This window comes from Rhinolophus sinicus, chromosome 2, assembly GCF_057876585.1.
Source record: "Rhinolophus sinicus isolate RSI-liver-muscle chromosome 2, RSI-T2T, whole genome shotgun sequence".
Lineage (NCBI taxonomy): Eukaryota > Metazoa > Chordata > Mammalia > Chiroptera > Rhinolophidae > Rhinolophus > Rhinolophus sinicus.
The window spans coordinates 128,559,093-128,574,822 of record NC_142502.1 but is presented as its reverse complement, the minus strand read 5'-3'; the positions used below and the strand labels follow the sequence as shown (position 1 = coordinate 128,574,822).

Below are 15,730 nucleotides of genomic sequence, written 5' to 3'. Positions count from 1 at the left end.
AACAATTCCCCATTTGGGGACATTGAGATTGTTTTCAGCTTTTCATTGTCATGAAAACACATCTACAGGTTTCCTTGTGTATCTGGTTATTTCTTAGTATAAAATCCTAGAAGTGCATAGATGAGTCAAAGGTTCACACTTTTAAAGCTTTTTCATAAGTATTGCCAAACTTTCCATCAGAAATGTTACACAATGGCATGCCCAGAAGCTGTATTTTTCTCAGTGCAGGGCTGCCAATGCTGGGTGTTGTTATTTGTTTCTACCTTTGCCAATCTGATAGATGAAAAATGATATCTCTGTGCTGTTTCAATTTGCATTTCTTCGAGGTTGATAGGTATGGTGAGCTGATAATGGCCTCCTCCAAAGATATGTCCCAGTACTAATCCCTGGAACCTGTGAATGTTACCTTATAAGGAAAAGGGGTCTTTGCAGATGTGATTAAGTTAAGGCTCTTGAGTGGGGAGATTATCCAAGATTATCTGGGTAGTCCCTAAATGACAACACAGGTGTCTTTCCTTATAAGAAGGAGGCAGAAAGAGATTTGACAGAGACAAAGGAGAAGGCAATGTGACTACAGAGGCAGAAATTGGAGTGGTGAGATCTCAAGGAATGCCAGCAGCCACCGAAAGCTGGAAGAGACAAGGAATATATTCTCCCTAGAGCCTCAGGAGGGAATGGTCCTGCCAACACCTTGATTTTGATTTAGGGAAACTCATTTCGGACTTCTGGCCTCCAGAACAGTGAGAGAATGCATTTCTAGTGTTTTAGCACATCAAGTGTGCAGTGATTTGTTGTATAAGCAACCATGGGAAACCAATACAATAGGCTTTTTACATGTTTATGGACCACATGAAAACCTTTTGACTTTTAAAAAATGAAATCTCACACAATAATATGAACAGTATAATTCTATTTATGTGAAAGTAAATCTGAATATCTGTATATGTGTTTACATGTGTACATAACTGCCTAGGAAAATATTTGGAAGGACATACACCAAACCAGTAGCAGGAGGGAGGTTAAACTGGAGGGAGTGTGAAAAGTGGGGGAAGAGGAACTTTTACTCACCCTCTCAAGATACTGCTCGAGATACATCTATATTGTTTGAAAAAGTTATGAGACTATATTCATGTGTTGTGTAAAAAAAGATAAGGTGCTTGTTTTAAACAATAAAATACATAGGAAGTAGATAACAAAACTGTCCCTCTCCTCTCACCTATCCCCTTTCCTAGAAATATTGCTAATAATTTGGTGTGCATCCTCTCAGGATTTTTTCTATGCAGAAACAAATATATGTATGAATTAAATAAAAATGAAAGCGCGCGTGCCATATATACTGTCTTTCCTTTTAGGGTGTTTCTCCAAAATCATTCCAGGATCCATATGTACAAGGGGCTTCATTCTGCTGAGCTGGTGAGAAAGACCCAGAACTCATTTTACGGACTTCCCTGCTGCTTTGAACTTTTTTGTATCTGTGACTTTGTCCATATATGGGGGGATAGCTGTAGAAAACTCCTCTGCCAGTTGTGTTTCAAACAGTTTTAGGTGTTCCCACACTGCCTTCCAGTCTGCTTTTAAAATGTATGCTCTCATCAATGGTTCCCCAATGTGCATGACACAAGATCCACTTTTTCAAACGTTCCCAAACTGGTTGGAGAGGGATGTTATCTTAATATTATTATAACAGGCATTTCTTTAAGTATGAGGCTGGTTGGGTACTTTTCATATACTGATTGGTTACCGAAGTGAATTTGTGAATGGCTTCAGAGGTCACTGGGCAGAGAATTTTCCTTCCAACGAACCAAATCTGAATCCTTTCTGAACCCAACAACCATGTGTTATCTGGTTAAGGACCTAGTGTGGAACCATGGGGCGAGAGTGGTCTTTGGGATTTCAGGTGACTCTGGACACCTGAACAAGGTAAAAAACCTGGACGTAGGGCGGGTGGCACGTTGGAACCCCACAGGAAAGAGCAGCGGGGGACCGCCCAGCATATTTCAGGGTGCCATAAATTTTCCTCACAGTCTGCTCCATGCATCTGGCGAGGGCGACCAGGCCCGGCGGGATCCCGGGCGCTCTGAAGAACTCCAGGCAGTGTCGCCGGCTAGTCTGTGTGTCCGAAGCTTTCCCACAGGGGGCACTGCCGCCTGCCAGCGCGCCGCTAGGGTTGGAGGAGGTGTGGAATCGGTGCGGAGTTCTGGGGGTTCTTTGGAAGAAAGTTAGGGGCTGCCTAGGGGTGGGGGCGGGACTCCAGAGGTTCGCGGGCGGGTGGGGGAAGGGCCGCCGGGGGTCCGAGGTGGGGCGAAGGGGAGGGGGGCCAGGGCCAGTCTGGGGGTGAGGGCCTGGCGCGCGGCGGGGAGGCGCAGCCCCCGGAAGGTGTGAGCGAGCGGTGTGCGAGTGTAAATGCGAGTGAGTGTGTGTGCGCCGGGGCTGGCGGGGCTCCGCGCAGCGCGCGGGTGTCAGCTTGCAGCCGGGCTCCTCCCTCCGGCCCCCCTGCTCAGCCCCGCGGGCCCTCCTTCCTGCCCCGCTTGCCCCTCCCCGGCGGGCCAGGCGCTGGGACGCCCCGGCGGAGCAGGCGGCGGCGGAGAGTTGGGGAGCCCTGGCCTCCGCGCTGCCGGAGGGGCCCGAGCCGAGCCGCCCCCGCTCGGCCCGGCGGCGCCGGCTCCGCTTCCCGCCGGGCCACGCCCTGTCAAACTTTGTTGCTGCGGCCGCCGCGGCGGCGAGCGGAGCAGCCCGGCGAGCGGGAGGGAGGGGCGCCGGGCCGGGCGCGGGCGGCGCGGGGCTCGGAGTGCGGCGGCCCCGGCCCGCGGCCCCACCATGCCCCAGCTTGGCGGCGGCGGCGGCGGGGGAGGCAGCGGCGGCAGCTCGGGCGCCGGGGCGACCGGCGGAGGGGACGACCTCGGGGCGAACGACGAGCTGATCCCCTTCCAGGACGAAGGGGGCGAGGAGCAGGAGCCGAGTAGCGACAGCGCCTCGGCGCAGCGGGATCTGGACGAGGTCAAGTCGTCCCTGGTCAACGAATCAGAGAACCAGAGCAGCAGCTCGGACTCAGAGGTAAGGAGGCTCCGGCGGCCGACCCCGAGGACCCCGGCTCGGCGCCCGCTCACCCGCCCTCGCCTTTGTGTCTCCTCTGCAGGCGGAGAGGCGCCCGCAGCCCGCTCGGGACGCCTTCCAGAAGCCGCGGGACTATTTCACCGAAGGTACGTGCCGGCCCGGGCAGCCCCCGTTCCCGGGCCCCGCGGTGCTCGGCGCCGCTGTTGGGGCCGCCCCCGGTTCGCGCTCGCGTGGCGCTGCCCCTGCTCTCTGCCCGTCTCGGCGGCAGCGGTCCTGGGGCGCGTGTGGGGGGCGCTCGGGTCCCGGGGCCCCTGCTGCGGTGTTGTCGCTGGGGCCGGGTCTCACCCCGTCTTGGTCTTGCCCGCAGTGAGAAGGCCCCAGGACGGCACGTTCTTTAAGGGCCCCCCGTACCCTGGGTACCCATTCCTGATGATCCCGGACCTGAGCAGCCCGTACCTCCCCAACGGACCCCTGTCTCCCGGAGGAGCGCGCACGGTGAGCGCCTGTCCGGCTGCGCCGGGGCGGGTGGGAGGCCCGGCCGGCGGGATGCGCCCCGGGGCTCGGCGACGGGGTGGGGGATGGGGCCGTCCCGGGAGGATCCCCGGCAGAACTTGTTTGCGGAGTTGAACGACTCTGTGGCGCCCGAGCTTTAGGCTGCGCTGGCCAGTGCTTGGATGAAAGTAACGTTCCTTTAAATTCTCCCCCTTTTGCGGGGAGAGACTTTCGGGTCCACTTCTGGGGTTTCTCTTGGCTTCCAAAATTCTTTGCTCGCGCGAAAGGAAAACTTGGATTTGTGCCGGCTTTGGGGGGCAGGGAGGAGGGGATTCGGCTTTCCTTCCTGGAAGTGGGTCAGCTTTTCCTGGCAGTTGGGCAGTGGGCCGGGGGAGCTGGGTTGGCGACGATGCCCTCCGACCTGAGTTTCACTGGGCGGCTGCGAGTCGGTTCCTAAGAAACCCAGTATTCATGGCGGGTTATTCACACCCCCCTCTCCCCACCCTCAGTCCTCGCGCGGGGGCCTCAACTTTTCTGTGGAGCTCGGGATTTTAAACTCGCCGAGATGATTTCGAGGGCAACTCGCGGCATTCTTCAAGTTGAGGAACTTGGCTTTATTCCCCTTTGTTGCCAACTTTTCTTATTTAAAGCGAGCGCTGCGACACTTTAAACCTGTTAATGGGCGCGCATTGTGTGCTGCGCGCTGGCATTTAGAGCCATGATTAAGCAAATTGACTGGGCCCCAGACGACGTGCAAATGAGGGCGGATTCCATCTCCCCCATCCCTGGCTCTGAACTCCTGCCCCCCGCGTCGCTAGGGGCGCAGCCCGCGGCTGGCTAGGCTTTTGTGTCCCCTGAGCAGCTACCCCACCCCAGGACCCCCTGCCCTGGTGCTGGGTCTGATGGCAGGTCTTGGGTGAGCGCCTGTCAACTACGTGCCAGGCTCTTGCGTGCTGCCCCTTGGGCACCGCGCGCACTGTAGTGGGTCTCTGCTTCCCGCCCAGCTTCCCAGTGCCGGCCAATTCCTGCTTGATTGGAGGCCGGAGGTGTTGGCGCTTTAGGAACTGGGCCGGACAAACTCACTTTATGCACAAGCTGTCCTTCAGTGACGATCATAATTAAAGGGCCGCCTGAGAAGCGCTCGTTGCTGAATGGATGATCCCTGCTGTCACTGTCGGTGGAGAGCGGAGGCATCTGCTGTGAATCTGGCCAGTGGTGTGCTCTCCTGGCCAGTTGGGATGTGGGAGTAGAGGTGGGGGACTCTGACAAACGGAGAGGGGAGCGGGACCACAGAGCCCTCTCACTGTTCAAGCAGGGAAGACCTGCTGCTTTTGCCCTGCTTTGGAGCATCCCAAGAAGTCCTGAATATAAGCGTTGCTTTTTCTCATTCAGATTAAAAGAAAAAAGGTGCAAGTAAAAGTTGAGCAATACTCGTACAAGCTGCAGCAATTTGTTTAGGTTTTCAGAGCTCCAACTGTGTCTGCAGATGTAGCTCACTTCTGAAAGTTTTGGTAGGGTTCCTGTAATGTAGTGTGTGTGAGAGGGTTTGTGCTTCCAAAGTCTCATTTTCCCATTCCCCATTAGATATCTGGAAAGAGGAGTCTGGGAGGCGTTAACATCTGTGAATGAGCACTGATCCAGGTCCTGGTGCAGATAAAGTCACCAGACATGTCCCAAATAAGACCAATTATTTCCCTCGAGTGGGCTGTTCTTCTGCCTACCCATTTCTCATTAGGGCATTTGGATTCTTGCTCTTTGGTGACTCTGACTGCCTGTGTTCATCTGCTGGGCCCCTTCCCTTCCTCGCCCCATCCCCCAGTGGGACAGAGTTTGTGTGTCAGGCCCCCCCTTTCTTTTACCACCTTCTAATACCCTTCCTTCTTTCTACCATCTTACGTATTCCTTTGCCTGAAAACTTCCAGAGGTGGCTTCTTTTTGGTACTAAGGATTTCCTGATTACTAAAGCCAGACCTGTGTGGAATTTTCAGAGCCCTCCTTGGGGAAGCCGACCATTCCCCCTGCATGCCTCTGACTGCCTGTTCATCCCTGCAGCTGTTCCCCGCCCTGGCCCAGGTCGCCGTCCCTGTTTCAAGCCTGACACTCACCCTCTCTCTGTTGACACTTTATAAGAGACTTGGTATGTCCTGGTTCACTCTCATACCTACTGTGTTTCCCCGAAAATAAGACCTAGCCAGACAATCAGCTCTAATGCGTGTTTTGGAGCAAAAATGAATATAAGATCCTGTCTTATTTTACTATAAGATCCGGTCTTATTTTACTGTAAGACCGGATCTTAATATAATATAATATAATATAATATAATATAATATAATATAATACCGGTTCTTACATTAATTTTTGCTCCAAAAGATGCATTAGAGCTGACTGTCCGGCTGGGTCTTATTTTCGGGGAAACACGGCACATCTTGTCTCCCTGGTGAGTTGCCCTTGCAGAAGTAAGTTCAATTCCCCCATCGCTTCTGTGCCCCGTAAGCTCCTGCCTGCTCACAGAGTTCATTGATACACGACGGACCAGGGATGTTTCCTGCAGTTCAGACCACTTAGTAGAACCTGCCTTTTGACCCTACCCTTGGACATCATGGGCTATTAGGAAAGCGAATGAGGAAACCCTTAAGCACTTGTCTGGAGTATAGGACTGAAATGATGCTTTCCTCTGGATGATTATGTTAATGTAATTAATGTAATTTTTACTGTAGGCAAACTGTAGGCCCTCTGTTCAGGTCCCAGCTGGGTAAAATGAATGTAGATAGATAGGTGGTAGAGGAACCTGGTGGGAGGTGTGGGTGCGTGGTGCCTGGAATACATAATCTGGCCTCTCTTTTGGCGTCCTAGGTCTGTTTTTGTTTCACTTCTAAATTTTACAGCCTTAGGCTTTGCTGCTCTAAGGCCTATAAGTGGTATAAAATTGGGTGACCTCAGTTCTCTGCTGTGCTAACACTTTCTGGAAATACCAAGCCAGAAGCAAAAGTGGGGATTGGCTGGAATGTTTTCAGGGTGTTAATTGACCCTAGAAATACAGCAAGCAGCAGGGCTGCAACACCCTCACCACTGGCATACTTCCTGCTGGGACAACTGGGGCCTGGGGCTAGCCAGTCCTGCTGTCGGGCTGTCTCCCTGGGCATTACCTTTGCCCTCCACTCTGGTTTGGCTGGAAGGCTGGGAAGTGGCCTCTTCCTGAGGCTTTTTAGAGAAGAGGTCCCCTTAACCTGGGGTGTGTGCCAAGCCTCCAAGCTGTGATTCATTCCCATCTGGAGCCCTGGGGACCCTGTGGCCTATGAAGAGGAATAACTGTCACAAACCATCTTTTACTCCTTCAAATAGTTACCCTGGAATGATACATTCATTCCTGAAAAGGCTTCACAAGTTTACTAAACCACCTTGGTGCTGTTGACTAGAATTTTGTGAGGAAAATGTAAGTCAACACAGAAGAAAGTGGATGTCAAAAATAGTTGAGTAATAAAAGCCAAAAAGAAAATGTTGGCCGTGGTTCAGAGAGCTAGCTACAAAGTGATGGAGAGTAGTTTGTGACCGCACTTTGATTGCTAATGACATTTTGGAAAAGAACACCACTTCTAGGTAGATTGCTGAGGAAATCTCTAGTTTTGGTGTCCAATCTATAAATTTAAGAGCTGCTCTCCCACAGCTCAAGTACCGTGCTGCTCACACCTTTCTCACACCGTCTCAGCTCAAGTTTCTGTATGAAATTGTTTTGTTCTCTAAACGTGTTTTCAAGTCCTCCGTATCCCACTGCTTCCCCGTGGGCAGTTTTGCCAATATGCTGGGTGCTCCTGTTTCCTTTTTGACACAAAAAATACAAGCAGAAATCTTGGTGCATGTGTAGAAAAGTTGTCTGTTTTTAGGAGTTGTATGTAAAAGCTAAGTAAAACCTTTTCTTTTGTATAATCAGTATAAACATGCTGCTTTTGGTAAAATTCTTTTAAGTCATTTCATCTAAATATAACTTCTGTTCCATTTTTTTTCTAAATATAACTCAGGGTTTAGTGAGGGCTTTTCACATGGCACAAGCTTTTGCGAGGGCCCTGCCTGCATTGTAGAAGTTTTGGCACTTGGATTGCTGGGGTGACAATTGGTGACAAACCCTGTCAGTCTTTTTTGTTTTGGATTGGCGGCTCTGGCAGGGACTACCTGCTTGCTTTATTATAATTTTAGAAAGTTATAGGTTGGTCTCATTCTTTATTGATCTCACTTCTATGCGTTCTTGAAGAGGAAATAGGCTAGTGCACACACACACAAAATCTAACCTTCAACAGAGAGTTCCAACCTTTATAGTGATCTGCAATGTTAAAAAAAAATTGTGGCATAAAAAAGAATTTAAATGATTAACTCATTGGGAAAAATCTATCATGCAAAGCTCCTACATACATTCCAAGTTAGAGCCAGCTTTTACTTGCTAAGCTGGGGAAATTTAAATTGGCATCCTTAAGATGAAGTCATAACTCCTCGACTACACCTGATGTTTATTGAGGACCCATTGTGGGCAACGGCTAAGGCACTGTGGAAAACGGGATGAATTAGACCTAACTTTGCCCTAAAGGATTTAAAAACTGAGTTAGGAAGAAATCATGTCAGCACAAACCACTGTAATAGGAAGTCTGTGTTAACAGTCCATAAAGGCCAGAGAAGAATTTTGAGAAAAAGAGAATAGAAAAATTCTTTTGGGCTGGCATGATCCAGGAAGGCAGGTAGAGAAAGTTGTTTTAAACTAGTTCCTGAAACTCAGTCATTCTTTAATTCAAAGTAATTCTTGTTAATAATAAAAAAAAATGTAAGCAGTACAGAGGTGCTTAGAGGGAAAAGTAGAAGGCATCTCTCACCTTCATCTTGAAGTTGAAGCTAGCACAGTGAGAGCAGAGGCGTGGAGGAAGGAAAAAAAGTTCCGGGCTACTTAGGGTAATGCAAGTTGCTCCATTTGCCTGGAAGGCTAAGGGGCCAGACCTTGAATGCCAGTGAAGGAATCTGGTCTTAAGACCAGCAGAAAACCATCGGATGTTATGCTGGGAAGTGATGTGACTCATACATGTGCATAGAAAGGTAATAGTGATCGATGGGAGAGGATCTGGAGGGAGCTAGAACGGTTAGACTTACAGGAGTCCAGGGGTGAGATGAAAAGGGCTTAAGAGTATCCAAATGGAAAGGATGGGAGAGACTGGGCTGGTTGGTTGAATTTGTGCAGGGAAGGGTGGTATTGGAGGCAGAAGGTGGCCGATGTCACACTCAATTCTTGGTGTCTGAGCCTGGGTGACCTGGGGGAATGATGTATATAGGTATGGCCCTGACCTGCCGTCTTTACCTCCCCAGTGATGGGCAGATGCTCGCTGACTGTCTTGGCAGTAGCAGAGCCCACAGTCTGTGAGAGGCTCTCACTTGGAGAAACTGCTGAGTTTCGTTGGAGACACTTTGGGTTGGAGGGGACATTGAGGGAACAGTTGAAACGGCAGCAACTGGATGATGCGAGGGAGCAAGAGAAGAAAAGAGGATGCTCGGAGCAGAGAAAGAAGGAGGATGGAAAGGAGTACTGGCCAAAGTGGGAGGAGAGCTGAGGTACTGTGACATGGGAGCTAGAGGGAAAGGAGAGGCCAGGAGTGTTCTCAGTGTCAGATGCCACAGAGAGGGGAAAGGAAGATGGGCGAGTCAAGAGGAGCTTTGGGAATTCCTTCATTAGGAAGCTATTGGTGCCCACAGACAGAAGTACTCCAGGCAAGTGGTGGTGATAAAGATAGGGAGGCAGGGACACCCGCTTAGGGCTTCCTAACTGGTTGCCAAGAGGCGCTGTGCCCCGGGCTGGTCCTGGGTGTGTCCCAGCCCTCAGCCCTCAGCCAGAACCCCCGATGAGACTCCCGCAGCGACAAGCAGCCTCCTCTCTCTACCCCTGTGTACCTTACACATCTCACTTTCCGTTCTACAGTAACCTGGAAGATGCTGGAAAACCAGACTCCAGACAGCCATTTATTGGCTGTGGCATGAAGGGGGAAGGGAAGAGCCACAGGCTTCGGAAAGCATATTTAGGATGCTGGAGTGCGAGCTTCTCTGTAGGGGCAGTGCGGTAGGGTAGCAGGTGACTGGGGAAGAAGAGATGGGACCGAGAATTTCGGGAAGAAGGCTGTCATCTACTTTCATTGATGGAGGATGCTTGACAGCACGTGGTGTTCTTCCAATTTTGCAGATTACCTCAAGAATTGAAGATGAGGATATAGAAAAATGCAGAGGTGGAGTTGGCAGAAATTGGGGGTGTGTGTGTGCATTGGATGGCAAGATGGCTTTGAGATTCCCGGTATAACCAAGGGTTTGGAATTTTGTCCACAGCAGGAAGATTACAGGCCCTTTCTTTCTATCTCCATTATAAAACTCAGAATGTTGGGAAACTTTTAGCTACATGTTAAATAATGAAATGTTTGTGCATTGATTCAAAGATATGAAATACTGGGGAAAATTACCCTCTTTTCATTGTGGAACTGGCCGATTTTGAAGGGGGATGGAGACGGGAGTCAGAATACATCGCATTTGCAGTCAGGGGCAGACACTGGGATGTGATAAGTATTTGGGGATGGGAAAGGACGGACCACGTAAAAGCATGTAGGGAACTGCCTCAAATTGTCTAATCTAATGTATTTTTGGAGGAGGTTTTTATATGTCCCATGTTTTATTATTTTCTCAAGCTGGATTGGATTTAGGGAACAATGAACTACATGCAGTTTCCAAAACCTTGGCACTTGGGAATGAAGGGAACACAAGGGGCATGAGGGTGACCAGCCCCCATGCCGAGCTGCCCCGTGGACACTGCCGGGTCCTGCACAGCTGCTTTCTGAGACTCTCAGGTGTTGGAGATGCTCGGCGTTACCTCAGCTGACAGACAACTTTAAGGTTCTCCAATAAATTTCAGAATCCTAAATCTTTCCTTTTATTTATGGGTATAATCTCCAGATTTTCAGGGGAAAATGAATGTTTAGTTATGAAATACACTTCAGAGTTTGAAAATTATAAAAGTATTTTCTTAAACATGGCCTTTTTAGGAGTTTTTGTGGCAGTGATGAGGGTTATAACTCTAGTTAGCTGGAGTCCTCAGGACAGACAGTGAGCTCACACTCATAGTCTCACTGTTACAGCATTTTAGAAATCGGTTTCTCTCCAGAGGAGCAGCAAGGTCCCATGTGTTCACATATAAGAAATATAAACAACAAATTCACAAAAGAAGAAACTACAAATGACTGTACCAAATACGTGAAACTGTGTTCAGCCTCCCAGGTAGTCACAAAATGCTAACGAAGACAGGAATCATTTTTGGCCCCCCAAGTTAACAAAGATTTTGTCTTGATAAGACTCTGCAGTGCTGGCAAATGGATGGTAACGTGGGTGCTGTCGTTTGCTGTTCTTGAAGGGTGTTCACAGTCCCATGCCATTTGGAAAGCACTTGGCAATGGCTACTGAAACCTTGATATTTTTCATAGCTTCTGACCTGCTAGGAAGTCGGTACTTGTTATTCCCATTTCTCTGTCACGCAGACAGACTTGTAGAGGTCAAGTATCTTGTTCAAGGTCACACTACTGGTAACTGACAGTGCAAAGATTTGAACTAGATTGTGAGTCCAAAGTCTAGGTCTTCCCATTCCACCCTTGTGACTTGACACAAATGCCTGACATAACCAGCTCCTCCTCCTCTGGGGAGAAGGGCAGCTGACCTTTGCTTTCCAGGTCAGAAATCCTGGTGTGAGTTATCAGTTGAGGTGGAGGGCGGGTCGATTTGTTCCGACTTTACAAAGTGGACCTGGAAGTGAGCCTTCCCAAATAAACAGTTGTAGAAGTGAGTGAGTGGCTGCGGTTTAAGTTGTTCCTTCAGTACTGTACTCCAGAGGAGGGAAACAGCCTTCAGGGGGTGGCCCCAGGAACTTCACCACCACCACATTACCTTGTTGCAGAGGAAAAAGTGGTGATCAACTAACACTTGAGCTTTTTTGCACTTGGGGACCGTTTTTCCTTGTTGAAATTGGTGAGGGTTGGAAGAGTACACAAGTGTATCTTTAGTGTGGAAGAAGGCAGGAGACGTAAACTGGCTTGCTCCCCCTGCAATTTGGATTACAACATAGTTGGGTTAACAAACCAAGCCCTGGTGAACCAAGTGTGTAAATATTGTTTCCTTATTGTTCATTTTACAAAATATTTTCTAAATTGGTTGCTTTTTAAAAGTGCTCGAAGTTAAAAATCAGTCCCAATCATCTGGAACTATTTCAGTAAATTGACTATTAAAGAAATAAATACTAAATGTTTACTCAGAGAATGTTTTAGTCTCCCCCTACTTGTGTGTGTGTGTGTGTGTGTATAGGCAATTTGAAATTAGGAAAGGAACCAGGTAATTCAGTGCTTTTTCCTTCACTTCCCAAATTATCTCCCAGGTGGTCTCTTTCTGAAAACAATAAGCATGGTGGGAAGATTAATAATAGGGCTTCTGCGTATAGTTGAGGGGAGGTATTTAGGGTCCTAGCTAAGCCCTCCTAGAAATCTGGGTATTGCAAAGTGCTAAATCTTGGTGAGATAATTGTCTTATACCTCATAAAGTGGACAGGGCCATTTGTAGGAATGTCTATAGAAAATGTGTGGTGGAAGGTCAGAAAGGTGTAAATATGAGCGATAATAACCGTGATTAAGAAATAGATGGATCTGATGATAAGAAAGAAAAACAAAAGAAGTAGGAACGAGTAGTATTAAAAGCCGATCCATTCACAAGTCCAGATTTGTTGGCAGTGGTGATTTCTGATGTTTGGAACTACACTCTTGACCATAAATTCCAAAAAGAATATATATATCAGGCTCATTAAAATCAGTTGGATTTATAACACATACCTTCTGGGGGTGGGTTGGGTGTTTCTCCCTGAGATTCTTGGGCAAGGACCCAGTATGACTACCCTGTATCCCTCGGAGCTGGAAAGGGCACCATCCAGCTCACCCCACTGGGGAAGAGCACAGGCTTGGAGATCGTGGACTTGCCCCAGATCAAACAGTCACGAATGATGGGAATAGGGCTGGAGCTCAGCTGCTCCCTGGAGCGGTACCCCCTCCACTACTTAGGGAGGTCCACAGCAAGCCTGGCAGAAAGCAGCGCTACGGAAAAAATGCACCTCACAATATTTCTTTACTAATAAACTATAACACCTGACCCATGATAAGTGATTCACAGACATTTGTTGAATGTTGACAGCATGAATATTTAAACATCATTATTTAAAAAAGCCGTGTAGGCACCTGCAGTATTCTAGGGCACTGTGTCACACCATTGATAACTGTTGCCACACTGAACACTTACACGGCTAATATTATAATCCCTGTTTTATCCACGAGGAAGCTGAGACTGAGAGAGAGCGAGGGGCCTGGAGTCACTTCTCCAGAAAGTGGTAGAGCCATTATTCCGGCCGCAATGCTGCGATTTCTCTTCTGCTGAAAGTCGACAGTTACATTAATGTGAAAGTGCCATTTGGAGCAAGAGACAAAGAAATGGTGTATGCAAGTACAGTGAAAGATGAGTGATGAATGACATCTGTATTCACTCTTTTAGATGGCATTTCCAGCCCCTTCACTTAAGAGACACTTTTAATCGCCACTGGGATAGAGTTAGACCTTTAATGGCTGGTCTCTTTAGAGTTTCAGAGATGGTGATCATTGTAGTTTTAATTTTTCTTTGCTTTTCTGTGCTCCGCAGCTCCATTTAATCTATTTTTTCCCTCCAATTTCCCTTGTGTTTTTCTTCTGACATCTTGAGGTGGTAAGTTTGGTTCCTTAGATATCATGATAGCTAATAATATTATGTGCATCTGTTGACTTGGTCTGTTGCCTACTTCCGACTCCTGACCAGCCCCACCTCGTACATGTATGAATATTATTTTATATGTAAATTGGATACAGTTATTCCTTAATTAATTATTATCTGTTTAAATTGTTTCCTAGGGTGGGATGCATAGAGGAGAGGTATAGGAGGAGTGTTAGAGAGACGTGAAATTAAAAAAACACTTTATACTTCTACGTTACAACATAAGCTTTTCTGTTTTGAAATGCTTGTCAGGGAGAGAAACACTGGTGCTGAAACTTTGGAGTGGGAAGTAGATAATCTTCACAGGGGTGTTCCCTGGCCCTCCTAAGGAGAGTTAATGCAGGAAGGGCCTGGGCCGGTCAGAGTCTGGAGTTGGGGAGAGCCTCTTAATAAGCAGTTCCTCTGACATTGCCCTGAAAGACAGGAGACAGGAACATGTGTGACGAGAAGCCCAAGGCTTGAGGGTTGGAAGGACATACCCCACCGACAGGCCACCCCTTTTCCCTTGGGGTGCCAGTATGGCTAAGGGGTCTGGGCCTTGGGTTTGGCCATGGTTGGCCTGGTCTTGCATATCAGCCTGTCCGTGGTCTGGCTCTGTGCCCCTGTGCCCTAGGGCCCTCTTCAGCAGAAGGAGGGTAATGTTAGTATTAGGGTCCCTGCATTAACATTGTAGCTGAATGGACTGCATTTTAAAACTAGGATTTGTTCCAAGGCTAAAACTCAATATCAGCATCATAGAATGAAGCTCTGGGATATAAAACTAAATGAGAAATGTCATTAAAATAATGTATGGTATTACAACTTTAAGATGGTTAGTGGCCAAAAAAATTTAACCAATATTTAGTAAGTGGATATTTTCTTGAGGCATTTTATAATATTTTTATAGGAAATGATTGAATGGTATATAGTCAGGGGAGACCAAAAATGCTGAAACACGAGTAATTAGTACATCAACTTCAGTACTTAGTGCAGGTTTCAAATTTACATGGTTATCAATTCCCTTTGCAAAGACTTACATATCACTTTAACACAACTGCCAGTTTGTGCAAGTTCTTAATCAAATGGCTATCAACAGGATGATATACATACAATTAATTCCTATATGTGGCATTTATTTACAGTTGACCATTGAACAATACAGGGATTAGGGGCACTGATCCCCACGCAATAAAAAATCCAGGTATAACTTTTTACTCCCCCAAAACTTAACTATAGTCAGTCCTTTGCAACAGCAGATCAGAATGTGAAACTACTGTTTTTGATATGTGGTTGGGTGAATCCTCAGATGTGAAACCCACAGATAAAAAGGGCTGGCTGTATTTATTTTAAAAATCTGCGTGTAAGTGGACATGTGCAGTTCAAACCCATGTTTAAGGGTCAACTGCATATAAATTAAAATTAAATTAACTTTTTATTTTGGAATAATTTCAGACACAAAAGAAAGATGCAAAATAGTATGAAGAATTTCCATGTAATTTTCTCCAGATTTCCCAAAATGTTAACGTTGACTACATTTCCTTTATCTTTCTGTCCTTTTATGACTTTTTTCTGAGCCATTTGAGAATAAGTTGCAGACACAATGCCCCTTTACTCCTAGATAACTTCATGTGTATGAGTATGTCCTAAAACCAAGGATATCCACCACAATACAGTTACCAAAACCAGGAAATGAACACAGAGGTAGTCCTATTATCTCATTTACAGCCCTTATTCAGATTTTGCCAATTGTCTTTTGCAGCAAAAGAAAACATGAAAAAAATTTTGGTGGGGGGTGTGGTCCGGGATGCGTCGAAGGTCATGTGTTACACTTAGTGGTCTCTTTCATTTTCTTCAGCCTGGAACAGTTCTTCAGTATGTCTGTGTCCCTTGTGTTCTTGACTTTTGAAGATTACCAACCATTTATTTTGTAGAAGGACCTTGAATTCTTCTTTTTTTTTTTCTTTTAGTTGTTTCTTCATGAGTAGGTTCAACTTGTACATTTTGGGCAAGAACACTGCACACTTGATGCAGTGTTGCGATGCTCTTCCTGGTGCTTCTCCTCAGGAGGTGCTCGCTATGTTCCCATTACAGGTGATGTTAGTTTTGATCACTTGGTTAAAATTGTATCTGCCAGGTTTCTGCAAGAAGGTTACTATGTTATCCTCTTTGTAATTAATAAGTATCTTGTGGGGGAGATACTTTGTGACTATACAAATATCTCATTTCTCACCAAACTTTCACCCACTGGTTTTATTATCCTTTCATGTTTCTTGCCAGAAACAATTATTTATGTGGCAGTGGCCAAATTGATGGTCACATTTTTAAAGTTTGACATTGTAGTGCAGGAACAATACTTTTCTCAGTTCTG

At 47.2% G+C, this 15,730-nt stretch overlaps 1 protein-coding gene across 1 annotated transcript in view; it reads left to right on the top strand.

The window, feature by feature from the left end:
* Positions 1–2,534: 2,534 nt before the first annotated feature.
* Positions 2,535–15,730, top strand: part of TCF7L1 (transcription factor 7 like 1) — a 157,397-nt gene continuing 144,201 nt past the window's right edge. The window contains exons 1-3 of the mRNA XM_019714549.3: positions 2,535–3,054; positions 3,137–3,200; positions 3,422–3,549. Of these exons, the coding sequence (XP_019570108.2) occupies positions 2,818–3,054; positions 3,137–3,200; positions 3,422–3,549 (429 nt within the window). The 5' untranslated portion in view covers positions 2,535–2,817. The remainder of the gene's footprint in view (positions 3,055–3,136; positions 3,201–3,421; positions 3,550–15,730) is intronic.